Source organism: Triticum aestivum, chromosome 3A (assembly GCF_018294505.1).
Source record: "Triticum aestivum cultivar Chinese Spring chromosome 3A, IWGSC CS RefSeq v2.1, whole genome shotgun sequence".
NCBI lineage: Eukaryota > Viridiplantae > Streptophyta > Magnoliopsida > Poales > Poaceae > Triticum > Triticum aestivum.
Window position 1 is genome coordinate 61,012,669 of NC_057800.1, and position 22,674 is coordinate 61,035,342.

The window sequence follows — 22,674 nt, forward strand, 5'->3', positions numbered from 1 at the left end:
AAGGAGAGAGGGAGAGGTTGAGGAAGACTCCATCCAGCAGCAGCACAACGGCGTGGTGGTGATGGAGGAGCGTGGCAATCCTGCAGGGCTTCGCCAAGCACCACGGGAGAGGAGGAGAAAGGAAGGGAGGGCTGCACCAGCAGGGAGAGATCAAATCATGTGTTATGGGCAGCCCTAGGCCTCACTATATATAGGGGAGAGGGAGGAGGGTGCGCCCCCTCTAGGGTTCCCACCCCTAGGGGGGGCGGCAGCCCTAGATGGGAAAGGGGAGGCGGCCAAGGGGAGGAATCCCTCCTCCCCAAGGCACCTAGGAGGTGCCTTCCCCTCCTAGGACTCTTCCTTTTAGGGTTTCCCCACCCTAGGCGCATGGGTCCTAGGGGGAAGTGGCGCCCCAGCCCACTTTGGGCTGGATCCCTTCCCACTTCAGCCCATGGGGCCCTCCGAGATAGGTGGCCCCACCCGGTGGACCCCCGGGACCCTTCCGGTGGTCCCGGTACAATACCGATAACCCCGAAACTTGTCCCGATGGCCGAAATAGGACTTCCTATATATAAATCTTTACCTCCGGGCCATTCCGGAACTCCTCGTGACGTCCGGGATCTCATCCGGGACTCCGAACAACATTCGGTAACCACATACAAACTTCCTTTATAACCCTAGCGTCATCGAACCTTAAGTGTGTAGACCCTACGGGTTCGGGAGACATGCAGACATGACCGAGACGTTCTCCGGTCAATAACCAACAGCGGGATCTGGATACCCATGTTGGCTCCCACATGTTCCACGATGATCTCATCGGATGAACCACGATGTCAAGGACTTAATCAATCCCGTATACAATTCCCTTTGTCTATCGGTATGATACTTGCCCGAGATTCGATCGTCGGTATCCCGATACCTTGTTCAATCTCGTTACCTGCAGGTCTCTTTACTCGTTCCGTAACACATCATCCCGTGATCAACTCCTTGATCACATTGTGCACATTATGATGATGTCCTACCGAGTGGGCCCAGAGACACCTCTCCGTCACATGGAGTGACAAATCCCAGTCTCGATTCGTGCCAACCCAACAGACACTTTCGGAGATACCCATAGTGTATCTTTATAGCCACCCAGTTATGTTGTGACGTTTGGCACACCCAAAGCACTCCTACGGTATCCGGGAGTTGCACAATCTCATGGTCTAAGGAAATGATACTTGACATTAGAAAAGCTTTAGCATACGAACTACACGATCTAGTGCTATGCTTAGAATTGGGTCTTGTCCATCACATCATTCTCCTAATGATGTGATCCCGTTATCAACGACATCCAATGTCCATGGTCAGGAAACCGTAACCATCTATTGATCAATGAGCTAGTCAACTAGAGGCTTACTAGGGACATGGTGTTGTCTATGTATCCACACATGTATCTGAGTTTCCTATCAATACAATTATAGCATGGATAATAGACGATTATCATGAACAAGGAAATATAATAATAACTTATTTATTATTGCCTCTAGGGCATATTTCCATTGGTAGAGCAATTGACTGCAGATCAATAGGTCACCGGTTCGAACCCGGTTGGGCCCTCATGGTGTTGCATTATTTTTGTTTTTCTGGTCCGTGATATCCATTGGAAAACATGAGTACTTTTCGTTTGTTTACTTCAAAATGGACATGATATTTTTTTATGTAGCTTCTTCAGGAAGACATGGGATTTTTCACAATATTTTCAAGGTTGCGGAAGCAACGAGTTAACTTAAAATGGGTAAAAAGAAATATGCGTGTGAGACTCGTATGTCATTGGCTATAACATGATATACTCTTTTTTTTGTTTTTTGTTTTCAGATGTCACTTCTTAAAACGAACATTTTTTTACATCAGTTCTTGAAAAGAACATGATATACTCATGTAGTCCTCTCGTAGGAAAACTCCCTTGGGTCCGTACTATCCATCGGGAAACATTAGTACTTTTCGTTCGTTTACTTCAAAATGGACATGATATTTTTTTATGTAACTTCTTCAGGAAGACATGAAATTTTTCACAATATTTTCAAGGTTGCCGAAGCAACAAGTTAACTTCAAATCGGTAAAAAGAAATCTGCGTGTGAGACTCGTATGTCATTGGCTATAACATTTTCTTCCCGGCTCAACTCCCCACTCACACAAAGCATGCTCAAGAAATCTGCGGGCCGAATTTAGCACAGACGATTTCATTCATGGACGATTTCCTGCTCAAGAAGTTTATTTCATAGTTAGGGGCGGAAAATTGGTCACACTACGAACTTAGTATATATAGAACATTAAAACTTGAACTAAACCTATAACTAAACTAGTTGTTGAAACGATAACTATGGTGGGAGTTGTCCATGCTGGACGATGCGACATTGGGCCGGGAAAACTCCCTTCTGGTCTTCTCATAGGAAAACTCCCTTCTAAATTAGTTGTTGAAACGATAACTGTGGTGGTACTTATCATGTTGGACGATATGGCATTGGCCGCCTCAATCTCACGAAAAATGAGCCAAAGTGACCTCGTCCCACACCAGAATTGCAAGGGCGACGACATTGTGGGCCATGATTGAGCGGAAACAGGGCAGGGCGGCCTCATCCCATTTCGTCCATGCGTCATTCCCGGTGTTGGGAGTGGGCGTGCGGTCCCAAAGCCAGTGGTCCCTCTCAGCATCCATCTTCCCAACAGCCACCAAGGCACGGTCGAATTCGGCCCATCGAGCAGCATAGTCGTACACCTGCGCTTGTTGCTCCTGCTTGATGTCGGTGGCAATGGGATTGCGATGAGCCATTGAGAAGAATGGAGTGATGGAGGGAGAGGCATCGTATAGCTGACGGGAGGCGGGAACGGGGGTTATTAATGGGTAGTTGGGGAGACGGTAGGCAGAGAGAGGTTGTTAAAGGGCGCATTTACAGGTGAAAAACATAGCCACGACATTGGTACGGGCATGAAAAGGAGGGGAAGAACGGTATGAAAGTTCCCTTCCTCTTGGCTGGTTGGGTTTGGAGCTTCCTCCATATCAGCACTCCTAACCAACAAATTTGAAGATTTGCAGGCTCGATTTGCAATGACCTCCAAAAATTACGAAGGTTGGTGCCGGTATTGTGACTTTGCTAGACATATTTCCTGGGCTCTTGGTTGGTCGTCTGCGATGTAGTCGGAGTGACTTACTCAGGAGAGGTGACGACGTTGACACCTTGCAGGCATCCTCGACAATGTTTCTCTTTTCGGTGATGTGTCTTGTTGGTAGCCAGGTCAGCCAGAATGCCCTATCTTGTAGGCACGATGTAATGATTTTCCACAAATTAACCGAGCAAACTCTCTTTCTTTTTTTAATAATAAACCGAGATCCTCTAGAGCAGATTTCAAAATAGAAAAGTGCACACACACAAGATAGCTAATATGTCTTTATCAAATTGGGTCCATAGCTCAGTGGTAGAGCAACTGACTGCAGATCAATAGGTCACCGGTTCAAACCCGGTTGGGCCCTCCCTAATTTCAATTTCATTTTTGTCACATAGACATTATATGGTCACGTGGTACCTTTTTTAGAATACAGGAGTATATTTTATTTTTCATTTAAACTGGAATTCAAAATGCATATCGAAACGCGCTTATTTTTTCTTAAAACTAACTTCTTCAAATAAACATTATATGGTCATGTGGTATTCTTTTCGTGGAATACATCTTGTTTTCTATTTTTTTTAAGTTTCACTTCAAAATGCATCTGAAACGCGCTTAATTCATTATTAGAAATCCGGTCAATTACAGCACAAGCAACGTGAGTTCAGTCCAAACTAAATACTAGACTCGTGTCTAAGAAAGCGATTGAAAAATAAGAAAGCGATTGAGCCAAAGGTAGGAGCATCTATGGGTGGGCATAAGTTGGAACCCGGTTCTAATACGAGAACCGAGTCTAGTCATTTTTTCCCTAGCCCATGTATTCTGTACTTGGGTTAAGAGATTTCTTATCACTAGGTATTGACCCAACGTTGGTCATGTTCTTGTGCTTCTTTCATCATCGTTGAAAGACACCAACAACATGATGACTTTGCCGGCTATCCTAGTGTAATTGTTTTTTTTTTTGGAATATCCTAGTGTAATTGTTGAGGCAATAAAGTTAAACACTGTCATAAAAAAAGTTAAAACACTACCAGTGTGCCTACAGTGCTCTGGCCCTAGTCTTTATTAGATCCATCGCTCGATGTGAGGGTCTTGGTATGTCTTTTTTCAATAAGCCGTGTTTTGTAGAGTGTTTCGACTCGGTTGTCCTTATTAGCTGATCCAACTTTTTCTATCTTCAATGAATTGCACGAGCACCCTTGCCCTACGAGGGATGTTCCTAAAGGAATACAGAAAACCAAACTCTTCAATTAGGGCCTCTCTGATTCACAGGATTCTCGAAATGAAGAAACAGAGTGCCATGTCCTCTTGTATCCTACAGGATAACAAAAATACAGAAATATGGATGAAAGAATATTTGATAGCACACGAAAAACAAAGAAATTCTACCGATAGGTTTGAGTCGACGTAAAATTTTCTCCAAATGTAGTACAAATGGATCGTATGAAAAAATTTCTAAGGATTTCAATCCTGCGAATCAAACGACCACCATAGGAAAAAAAATCTAATGATTAAATTCCTCCAATTTTTTTTATGAAATTCCATTGAATCAAAGGAGCCCTTAGTACTCCTTTAGTTTTGTACCTAATCCAAAAGAAAACCTCTCTCCAAGTTTTCAAACCAAGCACAGAATGATGTCCAGGTGAACAAGTTTGGTCCACCGAGACTACATCAAACCAAATCTCTAGCAGAAAATGACTGGGACAATACTGCCATCACCAAGGTCTAACAAAAACACACCGCACTGTGTCACCCACTCAGATAGGGATTTCAGATTAACCAAAAGAAAAGTTACACCTAAGATCAGCTGATACGTTTGCAGTTGCAGGTCAATGTGCAGAGCAAGGACAAGAACCACAACATCAGCTTTTGCTTATACGCACATTGTTCAAGTAAAAGAAGAATACATTCCATGAATCAGTTGCTGGGAAGAAGTAAAATCAATCATACTATCGTTGATAACTTCACTCTTCAAACAGTTAAGTAAATTTTTTAACGAATGGGTCCATAGCTCAGTGGTAGAGCAATTGACTGCAGATCAATAGGTCACCGGTTCGAACCCGGTTGGGCCCTCTCTGTTTATTTTTAATTTATTTTCAGACTAACTTCATCAAATAAACATGAGACATTCATGTGGTTTGCCTCTTGTTTTTGTTTCTCATATTTTAGAAATCTCATTTCTTCAAATAGACATGGTAATGGTCTTCTTTTTATAGAGTATCTCTTGTTTTTTTTCAGTCTCAATTCTTCAAATGAACATGATATGGTCATGTGTTCTTTCTTTTGGCCCGCAGCTCCGTAACATGCATCCAAAACACGCTTACATCATTATTGAAAAATCCACCCTTGAGGAACCTTTTTCGAGTAATGTATTAGAACATGTGCAATGTGAGTCAAGTCCAAGAAAAATAGTTCTAGACTCCAAACCTAAAAAATGAATGAATTGTGCAACAACTGAGCTGAAGGTAGAAACGCAAGCTTCGCGTATTTCCGAAGAAAAAAACTGCATGCTGAAATGGCTTCAACACAAGTTCAGTTGCTTCTAAGATCTCCAAAGCACCAAATTTTGATGATAAAGGTTCCTCGCAAGACAGGAAGATAAAGAAACATCATGCTCTTATGCTCCTTATCTTCCTGTCGGTGTTGGAAGACTTTGAGTTACACTTATTAATTCAAATCAGATATCTAGCAGAAAATGACTGCGACGATACCAATGCCGGAAGAAAAAACTAGACTGGAATACACTGGCCTAGGGATTTCAGAAGAACAAAAAGTAAGCTGCACATCAGATCAGCTGCAGAAAACAGCAGAAGGATGTGCTCTCTTCTGGCACGGCAGCCACAACATCGGCGTTTGCTTATATGCATACTGTTCTATAAAACAAGAATACACCCCATGAATCAGTTGCTGGAAAGAAAGTAAAAATCAATCAATCATATTATCTTTGAGGGTTTGACCCCTCCAGAGTAAGTAATGTAATGTTTGCCATTAATTCTGTGTGAGCTGAAAGTTCGTAATGGCTCCGGTGACTAGTACGAAAAAAACATCAGAGGAAACTCCTCGTAAAAAATATTAACATTCGTGAACTTTGATATGCCCATGATCAGAGTCAGTGCCCAAAACAAAGAGAAGGGAGCATAGAGAACGAATGAAATAGGAAACGAAAATATTTTAAGCACAATGGGTCCATAGCTCAGTGGTAGAGCAATTGACTGCAGATCAATAGGTCACCGGTTCGAACCCGGTTGGGCCCTATCCTACTTTCGCCTTTTTTTCTATTTTTTCTTTTTTTGTTGCTTTCTTCAATTAAAATTAGCAATGATCATATCCCGAGTTTATTCAATAATTTTCATCTCTTATATTGTGATCAACGATGCAGTACTTCTGATGAACAAGCTGGAAAAACATTTAATGGTCATACGATCTTGTAGGAAATAACCTCCGTTCATAACACATATTTGAAAATGGGCGTGGCTAGTAAGTCTCATCTAACCGATATAGTTATAAAAAAACAATCAAGCATTAAAAAATATCGCACGAAACTCCCCGTAAAATGGAATGGCATGAGAGTTAGATGAGATTTTGTTAATTCTCATCCAGATGGGCACTAGCAAATCAGCTTGAAATTCATTCATTTTAAGTCAACATTTAATGTATACTATGACTTATTTATCTCGCCCGCTGAAGACTTGTTGATTTTGTTACAGCACGTCAGATGTTTGTATAAGTAGGGGCATATAAGAAGTTGAAAACCTAGCATCGGTCATCGAGAAATCCAGGTGTGATGAACTATGTGTGTTGTGCATATTTTATAGTTTACCATTGAAAATTTGGCCGTAAAAGTAGTAAAAGATTTAAACAAACACTAAAAACAGAAAAGCAAGTTCCGTCTTGTTCACAGAAAACACCAAACGATTCTAGAGCATTTTCTTTTCAAACCAAGCACAAGATGATCTCCATGCCAAAATGTTTGGACAACCGATTACACTACACCAAATCTCTAGGACACGTCACCAAAGTCCAAAACTTGCACGGACGAAACACTGCATTGGATGCACCACTTATCTAGGGATTTCAGAGGAACAAAGAAGAGATATATGCATGAGATCAGGCTGGTTCCTTTGCAGTTGCAGGTCAGCTGATTCCTTCGCGGTTGCGGGTCAAATTCGCAGAAGCAAGGACAACAGCCACATCGGAGAAGTTTGCATACAGTTCAACAAAGTAATAACACACTCCATGACCCAGTTGTTGGAAAGAAACAAAATGGATCATCTTATCTTGGAGCCCTCCAGCTCCAGGTTAATGTTTGTCAGAACATTTTCTGTATGACCTGAAATTTCATAATAGCTTTGGTAACTAGTACAAAAGAACATCGGCGGAAAACTCCTCATAGTCAAAATTAACACTCATGAACTTTGACATACCCATGATAAGAGTCAGAGCCCTAAACAAAGAGAAGGGGGAATGGAGAGTGAAATGAAATGGATTTTTTTGTTTTTGAAAAGAAAATGAAATACAACAATAACTGGAAGTGGCAATCGAGCAGAGCAGAATGGCTGCTCATGTGGCGTCTCTTCTCTCCGAACTCGGATGCCTTGAATTTCTTTCTCAGCTTTATTCTGTTATGGAATCTGGTTATAGACACTCGACGTGTAGCTCTGCTTGTACCTAAAGTGAATAATCAGTAGTAAGCAGGAGGAACTTGGGTCAGCTGTACAAAGTCATGGTGTCACCGGGTTAACGCTATGCTATCAGGTCAGCATCAATACTCATTTGCAATGCTTTTCCGGGTATCATCAGGAAACATCTCTTAATCTCCCCATGGAACTGGAACCGACGCATTCTTGGGGATTAGCATAGAAGTAGTCCTCTTCCTTGGGCCGGCCAGGGATGGCCCTTCTGTCTGTGGGTTGGCCCATGCGATACTGGTGCGCCTCCTTCACAGCCGCAGAGAATTCATCCCAGGACAATGAACCTCCTTGGAAATGATCCAAAAGTTCAACAAGTTTTGTCCTGTCCAATAAGATGGTCTTGCGAAAGCCACTATACCTAAAACAGAACAGCCAAAAGGTTCATCAGCATAACCCCAAAGTAGTTCTGTTGCCATTAGAAAGCAGACAAACTTATGTTTGTTTCTGATAATCAAAAGAGCACGCAAACTCAAACATTTCTTAACTAATGTAAACATCAACAAAATATTCCGGAGAAGCCAACCTGCGGTGACCTTCGACAAGTCTTGCCATATTTCCATCATAACTGGGGATGAAAACATTGCTTGCTATCGAAACCATGTAGTCCAGTGCTGCCATCTGGGTCGAATGGTTCTGGAATGGCCACAATTCATTGGAAGATAACAGTTTTTCCTTTCTAACCTATTATTAGACAAAGCTGAGAAAATTAACACATGTCTCAGAGAACATTGTAAATGAAAATAGTAAATGGAAGAAGCACTCACCAAATTCGGATAGGCAGCCTTAAGAGCAGCCAACCGTCTTTCACCTCCATAGATTTCACCAGAGGCAATATATATCAACGTATCCTTTGAAAACCCTAGAGCTTTAAGCACTAGAGCAATTTCCTCAGGTGTGAGGGGACAAAGTCCCTGAAGCCTCTTGGTTTCAGAATCGATTTCCTTTTCTTTCCACCATGGATATGCATATCTATAGTTCATAAGTTGATCAGTTGGTTCCTACTGAAGCAGCACATCTATAACACCAAGTAGTAATGCAAAATACGAACCTCATTCTGGTGAGCTCCTCAGTTTCTTTATCGGAACAGCCATGTGTGCAGCCTGAAAAGGAGAGCATGTCCATTTCATAACGCAAGTGAAGCACAACAAATTCCCCACTTCGTTGAAGGGTGGAGATAAGTTTTCTGCCAAGGGCCTCAATCTGTGGAGTGAATCTCAAAGCCTCAAAGTTGACACGGCAGCGCAGCATTTGGAGATGGATAGGAATGCCATTGTTTGCTAGCCGGGCATCCGTTTTATTGAAATGGATCACCTTGTGCTTCCTTGCAAGAGGTAATACCTGCAGCAGAGAAGCTTTCAGGTCCACATGATTTTGAGATTTCCTAACTTTTCTATCACTACTAAATGCAGCGTGCAGTAAGACAGACATTATTTACCCGCTTTAGGTAGTATGTATCGTTTGACCAGCTGATAGGAGGCATCGAATAAAGTCTTCTCCTAGTTTTTAGCTGGAGTTTCAACGGTAGTGCTTTGACAATTTTTAGTTCGTCTCTTAACGAATTAATGAAGTGGTTCACATCAAATATATCTCCAAAATCACTGCAAAGTCAAAATAACAAACTTATTTTGTAATTAAGCAACAAACAATCATGAACATATTTCACAAGGAAAAATGATCCTATTTTACTCTGAGATAAGGGGATGAATGACATTTACAATAGCACAAGGTAATAGCACATGTTTATGTGTTTCCAGGAAGCAATTTTGGACAAACAGCTCGTGTTTGATGTTATAGAAACAGTGTTATATGGGAAATTATACCTTGGATCAGCCCAGAAAGACCTTTTATCCAGTTCAGGGAGCACTAATGTTAGATTCAGATGGCGTGCTATGGTCACCATATCACATATCTGCAGCACACCATTTCATAAGAAAATTAGAATCACGGCATGTACCCAAACTACGGAGCAAAAAAATAATCTCTTCTAGCTAAGGTACAAACCCCGGCTCGCATTTGATTAAGGCCTCCGTTGCAAGTTACTAGCAGATAGCCATTGCTTCTATAAACTCCTGCATAAAAAAACAAGACCCTAATCAGCGCCAGTTCGCAGTGCCAAGTGCCAACAAAAGGACTGAGACAACAAGATATGTCAAATGTCATTGTTTGGTGACTTTGTAACAAACGATGCAATCAGTGAGGCTGTATGCATCAATGATGCAGAGTCCGGGGGTAATAAAAGCTTCCATTATAAATAAATAAAAATGCATCACTGGATGGAAGCTGCTTGCGTGTTGCGAAATACTCTGTATCATTTGTTATTTTTCAGCAACATAAAGCAGCAAAGGCTCATCTTAATCAGAGGCCAGAGCTAGCTCGGCACATCGAGCGCGCCTTAAGATCGGATGTTCCAGTGATGTCATGCTTACAAATCAGCTCTCAAGATAGCATATGAGCAGCACAGGAAAGGAAATGAAGATTGAGGTATGAACACACATTCAGGTCCAGGTTCAGAACAGCCTCTACAAAAACGCAACCACAAATTCAGAACGCTTGCAGCCCCAATGCGACCTGAAGATCCCACGACGGCACAAAATTGGCCTCAGAATCGCCATTTCGAGCTTGCGATCGAGCCGAATCGTCAGAAGAGACGGCGTCGTTGACCACAGAACTGCCGCGTTTGACTCGAGCTCCGCCCAAATCCAGGAACCACCAGCTCGCCCAGATCGCGCAGACTAATTCCACGGAAGGGCAGGGGGAAGCTTCGGATGGGAGCAAGAGGAAGAGGAGGAGGAAGAAGAGAGCACTTACTCCTGGGCACGAGCGCCGGAGGGGAGAGCCGCGCGGCGACCCGGTCCTCGCCGGCGAGCGCGGCCAGGCCGGCCGAGGCGCCCCCGGAGCCGGAGCCGCCCCAGCAGTCCGCGAAGACCCTGGGGCGCCAGAGGCCGGTGATGGACGCCAGCTGCAGGACCGCCGTCCACATCACCGCGCTGGCCACCGCGCGCATGGCCCACCGCCACACCCGCCTCCGCCGCGCCGCCGCCATGGCCACGACCATCTCCCCACCACCTCCCCCGCCGCACGCACCGCTTCTTTCTCCCGACCCCTACGCCCTCGCCTCTCTCACCTCCACCTAACCGCCACCTAGTACCACCACCACTGCCGCTACCACCAGGGGCACCAGCGGCGGGAGGCGAAGGATTAGAGCGGGAGGCGACGGCGTTTATGGGGGGATTAACTACGCCGCCGGGAGCTAGTAATGGCCCCCGTGATTAGTTCAGAACGGCAGCCATTAATAGTCGCTGCAATTGCAAAAAGCTTCGAGCTTTTCGTAGGAAGAGAAGAGATGGAGGGCGAAATGGGACAGGGAGGCGGGTAGGCAGGACGTTAGCATTTGGAGGATACCGGAGGGCCTCCTCCGGTTGGTGGTGGACTAGTGAGTGCTAACCCTGAAACGCGGCAATTATTAATATTCTAATCTCAGTTAATTACTGAAAAAAAATCTTCGGTTCCCTCGAAATGCTGAAATCTCCGAGATACTAGATAAGTAGAAATTTGATCATTAATTTGTGGTCAGCTAAAATATCCATGGGAACTAATAAAACCAAGCGTTGGATAAGTGCTTCTCAAGGTAAATTCGCCTATTTTAATTTAGAAGTGTCGAAATATAAAATGATAAATATACATAAGATGCAACTTTGATCATTTATTCATACTACAATATTCCTAGTAAAATGTTCTAATAAATTACGCACTACATATTGGTATTCCTTGATCATATACAAGTACTTTTTTATTAAACACGACAATTAATCAATTAACTATTTTCCAATATTTCTTTGTTTATTAAATGCGGCAATCAATTAATTATTGTCAATCTTTCTTTGGTTGCTCCGGAATGCTGGAGATCGTCAAATTGCAAATTTGATCATTAATTTGTTCTCCATGATATATCTATGGTATCTAATCAAAGTACAGATACTTTTCAAGATAGTTTTTCCTACTACTTAATTTGGAAGTATCTTATCTTTAATTTACAAATAGTGGCCAAAATTGGAAAAGCTACATGTGTTCAACATGTGAGCTTTTAACCGTTCCTTGGGCATTGCTCGTTAGGCGTTTCCCCTTTTCCTTGTTGTTGTGCGAATTACTCCCTCCATCCCAAAATAAGTGTCGTGGTTTTAGTTCAAGCGACGGAGGGAGTGTAAGTTCTATACTCCATGATCTATACTAAAAGGCACAAACTAATTGGGGTATTTCTCATGCAAACCATCTGAAATTTTTAATCTACTCCTGCGTTTTAAAATATGTGTCGTGGTTTTAGTTCAATTTTGGATTAAAACCATGACACTTATTTTGGAGTGGAGGGAGTAGTTTTTATTGCTCATCCATTGATTACGGGGATATGTCGTACCTCTCTTAATCACTCGTACACTTATGTGCTCTTAATTGTATGCAATATCTCATAATTAATGACTCTCATGGTATTTTATTTGGCATACATGGGAATTATTTATGTTCTTACAAAAAATATTGCATTATATTTAAAAAGATTTTTCCATGTCTTTGCGCCCAGCATGTGCTTGTTACTTGAATTATTTTAGAAAATTGTATTAGAATTTAACCAGAAATTAATTATTGTGTGCATCAGTCCATGCAAAAAGACCTTAGGGCTTTCCTCCTTCTTGGAAAAAAATGAATTTAACAAGAAACATTGTGATGATTGATATATGCAAGTTCGTAATTCTTGAGCCTATAATATGATTAATATTAAAAGTACACGTTCTTGCAGTTTTATTCCGATATTGTAGATGGCGAAACATGTACATAGACAAAAAATCATGTTTCAGTTATATTACTTCAACGCACTTTGCATGTCCATGGTTGCTAGTATGTTAAGTTCGGTATAGTACCCTTTTATGTATATATTTTTCTAATACCAATGTCATCTTCAGTGTACACATTTGGCCGTTACTTTTTTATTTGCATGTTGATAGAAAATACAATATAGCATATAATCATATGAAAAGTACAATGTTAAAATTAATAACGAGCGTTAAGTCTGCAAACAAATGTAGGAGCTAAACCGTTTGTCTCCCAACCCTAGCAAGAGGTGATCTTGCCCACCACCACCGCACCCCACCACCCCCACCGCCGCCCCTCCTCCTCCTTCTCCTCCTCCTCCGTGTAGTTTCGGAGCGTCAGGAGGCCCCGATCTACTAGATGGACATGTGGTATCTCCAGTTTGGGGATTTTAAGTATGCCTTTGTTTTCCGCCGCTTCAGCCCTTTTCGACAAATGGTGATGGTGGCGACCCCAATTTGTAGTGGGCTAGTGAGTGTTAACCTTTATAACTTTCAAATGTTGAAATATAATAAAACTACTTATTGGATATAAAATACTTTCAAGATAAATTCAACTTACAAGTGTCTAATCTATATACACCTAAGATCAAACTTTGGTCATTGATCTGTATTACACCCACCATTCGATTTTATTAGCCCGCCTCTTACTTTGGGCTAAATTTTGACCTATAAATTTAACTAATAAAATGTAAACTATATGTCACAAAAATTATATCATGGAAAACCTTTTTGAAATACAAATCCAACATATAGTTTGTGTAGCAGATATATTTATTAATAATATAGATGGTTAAATTCTGGCTCAAAATATGAGAGGGCCCAACTCTTAGTAAAAAAATATACTCCCTATAGAACTTGATATAAGACGGTTTTTGACAATGTCATAGACTCTAATAACGTCCTATCAAAATTTACAGAGGTAGTGGATTCTAACAAATTAACGCATACTGCTCCTTGATCAATTACAATTAGTTTTCAAGTTAAACTTGTTGGGGATCGTAACAGAAATTTAAAATTTTCTATGCATCACCAAAATCAATCTATGGAGTAATCTAGCAACGAGAGAGAGGGGAGTGCATCTACATACCTTTGTAGATCGCTAAGCGGAAGCGTTACAAGAACGCGGTTGGTGGAGTCGTACACGCAGCGATTAAGATCACGGTCGATTCCGATCTAAGCGCCGAACAACGGCGTCTCCACGTTCAACACACGTACAGCCCGGTGACGTCTCCCGCGCCTTGATCCAGCAAGGAGAGAGGGAGAGGTTGGGGAAGACTCCGTCCAGCAGCAGCACGACAGCGTGGTGGTGGTGGAGGAGCGCGGTATTCCAGCAGGGCTTCGCCAAGCACTACGAGAGACGAGGAGGGAGAGAGGTAGGGCTACGCCTTGGGAGAGAGAGACTCGTGTGTTGTGCAGCCCCAAAACCTCCACTATATATAGGGGCAAGGGCAAGGGGAGGCACCCTAGGGTTTCCCCTAGGGGGGCGGCGGCCAGGGCAGATGGGATCTCCCCCTTGGGTGACTTGGCCCCCAAGCCAGGAGGTGGGAACCCTAGATGGGGTGCCCCAAACCCCCTGGTCATGTGGGATTAGGTGAGGGGGGCGCACAGCCCCTTAGTGGGCTGGTTTGCCCCCTCCCCTTGGCCCATGAAGCCCCCCAACACTTGTCGGGGCTCCCGAAACACTTTTCGGTCATGCTGATCATCACCCAGTACCTCCGGAACACTTCCAGACTCCAAAACCCTTCGTCCAATATATCAATCTTCACCTCCGGACCATTCTGGAACTCCTCATGACGTCCGGGATCTCATCCGGGACTCCGAGCAACATTCGGTAACCGCATACATACTTTCCCTATAACCCTAGCATCATCGAACCTTAAGTGTGTAGACCCTACGGGCTCGGGAATAATGCAGACATGACCGAGACATCTCTCTGGTCAATAACCAACAGCGGGATCTGGATACCCATGTTGGCTCCCACATGTTCCACGATGATCTCATCGGATGAACCATGATGTCAAGGATTCAGTCAATCCCGTATACAATTCCCTTTGTCTACCGGTATAGTACTTGCCCGAGATTCGATCGTCGGTATCCCGATACCTTGTTTAATCTCGCTACCGGCAAGTCTCTTTACTCGTTCCGTAACACATCATCCCGTGATCAAGTCCTTGGTCACATTGTGCACATTATGATGATATCCTACCAAGTGGGCCCAGAGATACCTCTTCGTTTACACGGAGTGACAAATCCCAGTCTCGATTCGTGCCAACCCAACAGACACTTTCGGAGATACCCGTAGTGCACCTTTATAGCCACCCAGTTACGTTGTGGCGTTTGTACACCCAAAGCATTCCTACGGTATCCGGGAGTTGCACAATCTCATGGTCTAAGGAAATGATACTTGACATTAGAAAAGCTTTAGCAGATGAACTATACGATCTTGTGCTAGGATTAGGATTGGGTCTTGTCCATCACATCATTCTCCTAATGATGTGGTCCCGTTATCAATGGCATCCAATGTCCATGGTCAGGAAACCATGACCATCTATTGATCAACGAGCTAGTCAACTAGAGGCTTACTAGGGACATGTTGTGGTCTATGTATTCACACATGTATTACGGTTTCCGATTAATACAATTATAGCATGAACAATAGACAATTATCATGAACAAGGAAATACAATAATAACCATTTTATTATTGCCTCTAGGGCATATTTCCAACAGTCTCCCACTTGCACTAGAGTCAATAATCTAGTTCATCACTATGTGATTGCAATGAATCCAACACCCATGGGGTTTGTTCATATCTTGCTTGTGAGAGAGGTTTATTAGTCAATGAGTCTGAACCTTTTAGATCCATGTGTGCTTTACAAATCTCTATGTCATCTTGTAGATGCAGCTACCACGCGCTACTTGGAGCTATTCCAAATAACTGTTCTACTATACGAATCCGGTTTACTACTCAGAGTCATCCGGATTAGTGTCAAAGTTTGCATCAACGTAACCCTTTACGACGAACTCTTTTACCACCTCCATAATCGAGAAAAATCCTTAGTTCACTAGTTACTAAGGATAAGTTCGACCGTTGTCGTGTGATCCATTCCTGGATCACTCTTGTACCCCTTGACTAACTCATGGCAAGGCACACTTCAGGTGCGGTACACAGCATAGCATATTGTAGAGCCTACGTCTAAAGCATAGGGGACGACCTTCGTCCTTTCTCTCTCTTCTGCCGTGGTTAGGTCTTGAGTCTTACTCAATATTCACACTTTGTAACACAGCTAAGAACTCCTTCTTTGGTGATCTATTTTGAACTCCTTCAAAATCTTGTCACGGTATGTATTCATTCGAAAGTACTATTAAGCGTTTTTGATCTATCCTTATAGATCTTGATTCTCAATGTTCAAGTAGCTTAATCCAGATTTTCCATTGAAAAACACTTTTCAAATAACCCTGCATGCTTTCCAGAAATTCTACATCATTTCTGATCAACAATATGTTAACAACATATACTCATCAAAAATTCTATAGTGCTCCCACTCACTTCTTTGGAAATACAAGTTTCTCATAAACTTTGTATAAACCCAAAATCTTTGATCATCTCATCAAAGCGTGCATTCCAACTCTGAGATGCTTACTCCAGTCCTTAGAAGGATTGATGGAGCTTTGCATACTTCTCAGCATCTTTCAGGATTGACAAAACCTTCTGTTGTATCACATACAACCTTTCCTCAAGAAAAACGTCGAGGAAACAATGTTTTGACATCCTATCTGCAAGATTTCATAATAATGCAGTAACTACTAACATAATTCCAACAGACTCTTAGCATCGCTAGGAGTAAAAGTCTCATCGTAGTCAACTCCTTGAACTTGTTGGAAAACATCTTAACGACAAGTCGAGCTTTCTTAATGGTGACACTTACCATCATTGTCTGTCTTCCTTTTAAAATCCATCTGCACCCAACAGCCTTACGACCATCAAGTGGTTCTTTCAAAGTCTATACTTTCTTTTATACATGGATCCTCTCTCGGATTTTATGGCCTCGAGCCATTCTTCGGAATCTGGGCCCACCATCACTTCTCCATAGCTCGTAGGTTCATTGTTGTCTAGCAATATGACTTCCAAGACAGGATTACATACCACTCTGAAGTAGTATGCATCCTTGTCGACCTATGAGGTTTGGTAGTGACTTGATCTGAAATTTCATGATCACTATCATAAGCTTCCACTTCAATTGGTGTAGGTGCCACAGGAACAACTTCTTGTGCCCTGCTACACACTAGTTGAAGTGACGGTTCAATAAGCTCGTCAAGTCTCCACCATCCTCCCACTCAATTCTTTTGAGAGAAACTTTTCCTCGAGAAAGGACCCGTTTCTAGAAACAATCACTTTTGCTTCCGGATCTGAAATAGGAGGTATACCCAACTATTTTTGGGTATTCTATGAAGATGCATTTATCCGCTTTGGGTTCGAGCTTATCAGCCTGAAACTTTTTCACATAAGCATCGCAGCCCCAAATTTTTAAGAAATGACAGCTTAGGTTTCTCTAAACCATAGTTCGTACGGTGTCGTCTAAACGGAATTGTGTGGTGCCCTATTTAAAGTGAGTGCGGTTGTCTCTAATGCCTAACCCATAAACGATATTGGTAATTCGATAAGAGACATCATGGTATGCACCATATCCAATAGGGTGCAGTTGTGATGTTCGGACACACCATCACACTATGGTGGTCCAGGCGGTATTAGTTGTGAAACAATTTCCACAATGTCTTAATTGTGTGCCAAACTCGTAACTCAGATATTCATCTCTATGATCATATCATAGACATTTTATCATCTTGTCACGACGATCTTCAACTTCACTCTGAAATTACTTAAACCTTTCAATAATTCAGACTTGTGTTCCATCAAGTAAATATACTCAGTATCTACTCAAATCATCTGTGAAGTAAGAACATAACGATATCCACTGCGTGCCTCAACACTCATTGGACTGCACACATCAAAATGTATTACTTCCAACAAGTTGCTTTCTTGTTCCATCTTACTGAAAATGAGGCATTTCAGTCATCTTGCCCATGTGGTATGATTTGCATGTCTCAAGTGATTCAAAATCAAGTGAGTCCAAACGATCCATCTGCATGGAGTTTCTTCATGCATATCTACCAATAGACATGGTTCGCATGTCTCAATCTTTTCAAAAATGAGTGAGTCCAAAGATCCATCAACATGGACCTTCTTAATGCGTTTTATACCAACATGACTCAAATGGCAGTGCCACAAGTACGTGGTACTATTATTACTATCTTATATCTTTTGGCATGAACATGTGTATCACTATGATCGAGATTCAATAAATCATTCATTTTAGGTGCAAGACCATTGAACGTATTATTCAAATAAACAGAGTAACCATTATTCTCCTTAAATGAATAGCCGTGTGGCGATAAACATAATCCAATCATGTATATTCTCAACGCAAACACCAAATAACAATTATTTCGGTTTAACACCAATCCCGATGGTAGAGGGAGCGTGCGATGTTTGATCACATCAACCTTGGAAACACTTCCAACACATATCGTCATCTCACCTTTAGCTAGTCTCCGCAACCTTTTATTTCGAGTTACTAACGCTTAGCAACCAAACCGGTATTTATTACCCTAGTGCTACTAGGAATACTAGTAAAGTACACAATAATATGACGTATATCCAAAATACTTCTGTCGACCTTGCCAGCCTTCTCATCTACCAAGTATCTAGGGTAGTTCTGCTTCAGTGACCGTTCCCTTCATTATAGGAGCACTTAGTCTCGGGTTTGGTTCAACCTTAGGTTTCTTCACTAGAACAGCAATTGATTTGCCGTCTCATGAAGTATCCCTTCTTTCCCTTGCCCTTCTTGAAACTAGTGGTTTAACCATCAACAATTGATGCTTCTACTTGATTTCTACTTTCGCGGTGTCAAACATCGCGAGTTGCTCAAGGATCATCATGTCTATCCTTGATATGTTATAATTCATCACGAAGCTCCAATAGCTTGGTGGCAGTGACTATGAAGAACCATCACTATCTCATCTGGAAGATTAACTCCCACTCGATTCAAGTGATTGCAGTACTCAGACAATCTGAGCACATGCTCAACGATTGAGTTTTTCTCCCTTAGTTTGCAGGCTTAAGAAACTTGTCAGAGGTCTCATAACTCTTGACGTGGCACTAGTCTGAAATTCCAATTTCAGTCTTTGGAACATCTCATATGTTCTGCGATGTTTCAAAAATGTCTTTGGTGCCACAATTCTAAACCATTAGTATTACGTACTGAACTATCACGTAGTCATCAAAACGTGTATGTCAGATGTTTCCCAACATCTACAGATGATGCTCGAGGTTCAACACACTGAGCGGTGCATTAAGGACATAACCCTTCTGTGCAGCAATGAGGACAATCCTCAGTTCACGGACCCAGTCCGCATAATTGCTACTGTCAACTCTCAACTAAATTTTCTCTAGGAACATATCTAAAACAGTAGAACCAAAGCGTGAGCTACGACATAATTTGCAAAGACCTTTTGACTATATTCATGATAATTAAGTTCATCTAATCAAATTATTCAATGAACTCCCACTTAGATAGACATCCCTCTAGTCATCTAAGTGATACATGATTCGAGTCAACTAGGTCGTGTCCGATCATCACGTGAGACGGACTAGTCATCATCGGTGAACATCTTCGTGTTGATCGTATCCACTATACGACTCATGTTCGACCTTTTGGTCTTCCGTGTTCCGAGGCCATGTCTGTACATGCTAGGCTCATCAAGTTAACCTAAGTGTATTGCGTGTGTAAATCTGGCTTACACCCGTTGTATGCGAACGTTAGAACCTATCACACCCGATCATCACGTGGTGCTTCGGAACAACGGACCTTAGCAACGGTGCACAGTTAGGGGGAACACTTTCTTGAAATTATTGCGAGGGATCATCTTATTTATGCTACCGTCGTTCTAAGCAAATAAGATGTAAACATGCCAAACATCACATGCAAATCATAAAGTGACATGATATGGCCAATATCATCTTGCGCCTTTGATCTCCATATTCGAGGCGCGGCATGAACACCATCGTCACCGGCATGACACCATGATCTCCATCATCATGATCTCCATCATCGTGTCTTCATGAAGTTGTCTCGCCAACTATTACTTCTACTACTATGGCTAACGGTTAGCAATAAAGTAAAGTAATTACATGGTGTTTTCATTGACACGCAGGTCATAAATAAATTAAGACAACTCCTATGGCTCCTGCCGGTTGTCATACTCATCGACATGCAAGTCGTGATTCCTATTACAAGAACATGATCAATCTCATACATCACATATATCATTCATCACATCCTTTTGGCCATATCACATCACATAGCATACCCTGCAAAAACAAGTTAGACGTCCTCTAATTGTTGTTGCATGTTTTACGTGGTTGCTATGGGTTTCTAGCAAGAACGTTTCTTACCTGCGCAAAACCACAATGGTGATATGCTAATTGCTATTTACCCTTCATAAGGACCCTTTTCATCGAATCCGATCCGACTAAAGTGGGAGAGACAGACACCCGCCAGCCACCTTATGCATCAAGTGCATGTCAGTCGATGGAACCAGTCTCACGTAAGCGTACGTGTAAGGTCGGTCTGGGCCGCTTCATCCCACAATGCCGTCGGATCAAGATAAGACTAGTAACGGTAAAAAAATTGAACAAATCATCGCCCACAACTGCTTTGTGTTCTACTCGTGCATAGAATCTACGCATAGACCTAGCTCATGATGCCACTGTTGGGGATCGTAGCAGAAATTTAAAATTTTCTACGCATCACCAAGATCAATCTAAGGAGTAATCTAGCAACGAGAGAGAGGGTAGTGCATCTACATACCCTTGTAGATCGCTAAGCGGAAGCGTTACAAGAACGCGGTTGGTGGAGTCGTACACGCAGCGATTCAGATCGCGGTCGATTCCGATCTAAGCATCGAACAACGGCGCCTCCGCGTTCAACACACGTACAATCCGGTGACGTCTCCCGCGCCTTGATCCAGCAAGGAGAGAGGGAGAGGTTGGGGAAGACTCCGTCCAGCAGCAGCACGACGGCGTGGTGGTGGTGGAGGAGCGCGGTACTCCAGCAGGGCTTCGCCAAGCACTACGAGAGACGAGGAGGGAGAGAGGTAGGGCTGCGCCTTGGGAGAGAGAGACTCGTGTGTTGTGCAGCCCCAAAACCTACACTATATATAGGGGCAAGGGCAAGGGGAGGCACCCTAGGGTTTCCCCTAGGAGGGCGGCGGCCAGGGCAGATGGGATCTCTGTTGGAAATATGCCCTAGAGGCAATAATAAATTGATTATTATTATATTTCCTTGTTCATGATAATCGTTTATTATCTATGCTATAATTGTATTGATAGGAAACTCAAATACATGTGTGGATACATAGACAACACCATGTCCCTAGTAAGCCTCTAGTTGACTAGCTCGTTGATCAATAGATGGTTACGGTTTCCTGACCATGGACATTGGATGTCGTTGATAATGGGATCACATCATTAGGAGAATGATGTGATGGACAAGACCCAATCCTAAGCCTAGCACAAAGATCGTGTAGTTCGTATGCTAAAGCTTTTCTAATGTCAAGTATCATTTCCTTAGACCATGAGATTGTGCAACTCCCGGATACCGTAGGAATGCTTTGGGTGTACCAAACATCACAATGTAACTGGGTGACTATAAAGGTGCATTACAGGTATCTCCGAAAGTGTCTGTTGGGTTGGCACGAATCGAGACTGGGATTTGTCACTCCGTGTAAGCAGAGAGGTATCTCTGGGCCCACTCGGTAGGACATCATCATAATGTGCACAATGTGATCAAGGGGTTGATCACGGGATGATGTGTTACGGAACGAGTAAAGAGACTTGCCGGTAACGAGATTGAACAAGGTATAGGGATACCGACGATCGAATCTCGGGCAAGTACAATACCGCTAGACAAAGGGAATTGTATACGGGATTGATTAAGTCCTTGACATCGTGGTTCATCCGATGAGATCATCGTGGAACATGTGGGAGCCAACATGGGTATCCAGATCCCGCTGTTGGTTATTGACCGGAGAACGTCTCGGTCATGTCTGCATGCTTCCCGAACCCGTAGGGTCTACACACTTAAGGTTCGGTGACGCTAGGGTTATAGAGATATTAGTATGCGGTAACCCGAAAGTTGTTCGGAGTCCCGGATGAGATCCCGGACGTCACGAGGAGTTCCGGAATGGTCCGGAGGTAAAGAATTATATATAGGAAGTGCTATTTCGGCCATCGGGACAAGTTTCGGGGTCACCGGTATTGTACCGGGACCACCGGAAGGGTCCCGGGGGTCCACCGGGTGGGGCCACCTGCCCCGGGGGGCCACATGGGCTGTAGGGGGTGCGCCTTGGCCTATATGGGCCAAGGGCACCAGCCCCAAGAGGCCCATGCGCCAAGAGAAGAGGGAAAGGAAGAGTCCTAAAGGGGGAAGGCACCTCCGAGGTGCCTTGGGGAGGAGGGACTCCTCCCCTGGCCGCACCCTTCCTTGGAGGAAGGGCCAAGGCTGCGCCTCCCCCCTCTCCCTTGGCCCTATATATAGTGGGGGGGAGGGAGGGCAACCAAACCTAAGGCCTGGCGCCTCCCTCTCCCTCCCGTGACACATCTCCCTCCTCCCGCAGCGCTTAGCGAAGCCCTGTTGGAATCCCGCTACTTCCACCACCACGCCGTCATGCTGCTGGATCTCCATTAACCTCTCCTCCCCCTTGCTGGATCAAGAAGGAGGAGACGTCGCTGCTCCATACGTGTGTTGAACGCGGAGGTGCCGTCCGTTCGGCGCTAGGATCATCGGTGATTTGAATCACGACGAGTACGACTCCATCAACCCCGTTCTCTTGAACGCTTCCGCTTAGCGATCTACAAGGGTATGTAGATGCACTCTC

At 43.2% G+C, this 22,674-nt stretch overlaps 1 protein-coding gene and 3 non-coding genes across 4 annotated transcripts; 3 read left to right on the forward strand and 1 right to left on the reverse strand.

Annotated features, from left to right (window-relative positions):
* Positions 1 to 3,418: 3,418 nt before the first annotated feature.
* TRNAC-GCA (transfer RNA cysteine (anticodon GCA)) lies at positions 3,419 to 3,490 on the forward strand. Its single transcript has one exon. It is a non-coding gene; the product is annotated as a tRNA-Cys (tRNA).
* Positions 3,491 to 5,124: 1,634 nt separating this feature from the next.
* On the forward strand, positions 5,125 to 5,196 carry TRNAC-GCA (transfer RNA cysteine (anticodon GCA)). The gene has a single exon. It is a non-coding gene; the product is annotated as a tRNA-Cys (tRNA).
* Positions 5,197 to 6,305: 1,109 nt separating this feature from the next.
* On the forward strand, positions 6,306 to 6,377 carry TRNAC-GCA (transfer RNA cysteine (anticodon GCA)). The gene has a single exon. It is a non-coding gene; the product is annotated as a tRNA-Cys (tRNA).
* Positions 6,378 to 7,447: 1,070 nt separating this feature from the next.
* On the reverse strand, positions 7,448 to 11,203 carry LOC123060281 (rhamnogalacturonan I rhamnosyltransferase 1). Its single transcript, XM_044482903.1, has 8 exons — positions 10,623 to 11,203; positions 9,816 to 9,883; positions 9,635 to 9,723; positions 9,250 to 9,412; positions 8,863 to 9,152; positions 8,579 to 8,783; positions 8,338 to 8,495; positions 7,448 to 8,172 (listed from the first exon to the last, which is right to left on the reverse strand). The coding sequence occupies exons 1-8, from the start codon at positions 10,867 to 10,869 to the stop codon at positions 7,920 to 7,922; spliced, it is 1,473 nt and encodes a 490-aa protein (XP_044338838.1). The 5' UTR covers positions 10,870 to 11,203; the 3' UTR covers positions 7,448 to 7,919.
* Between the last annotated feature and the right edge of the window lie 11,471 nt (positions 11,204 to 22,674).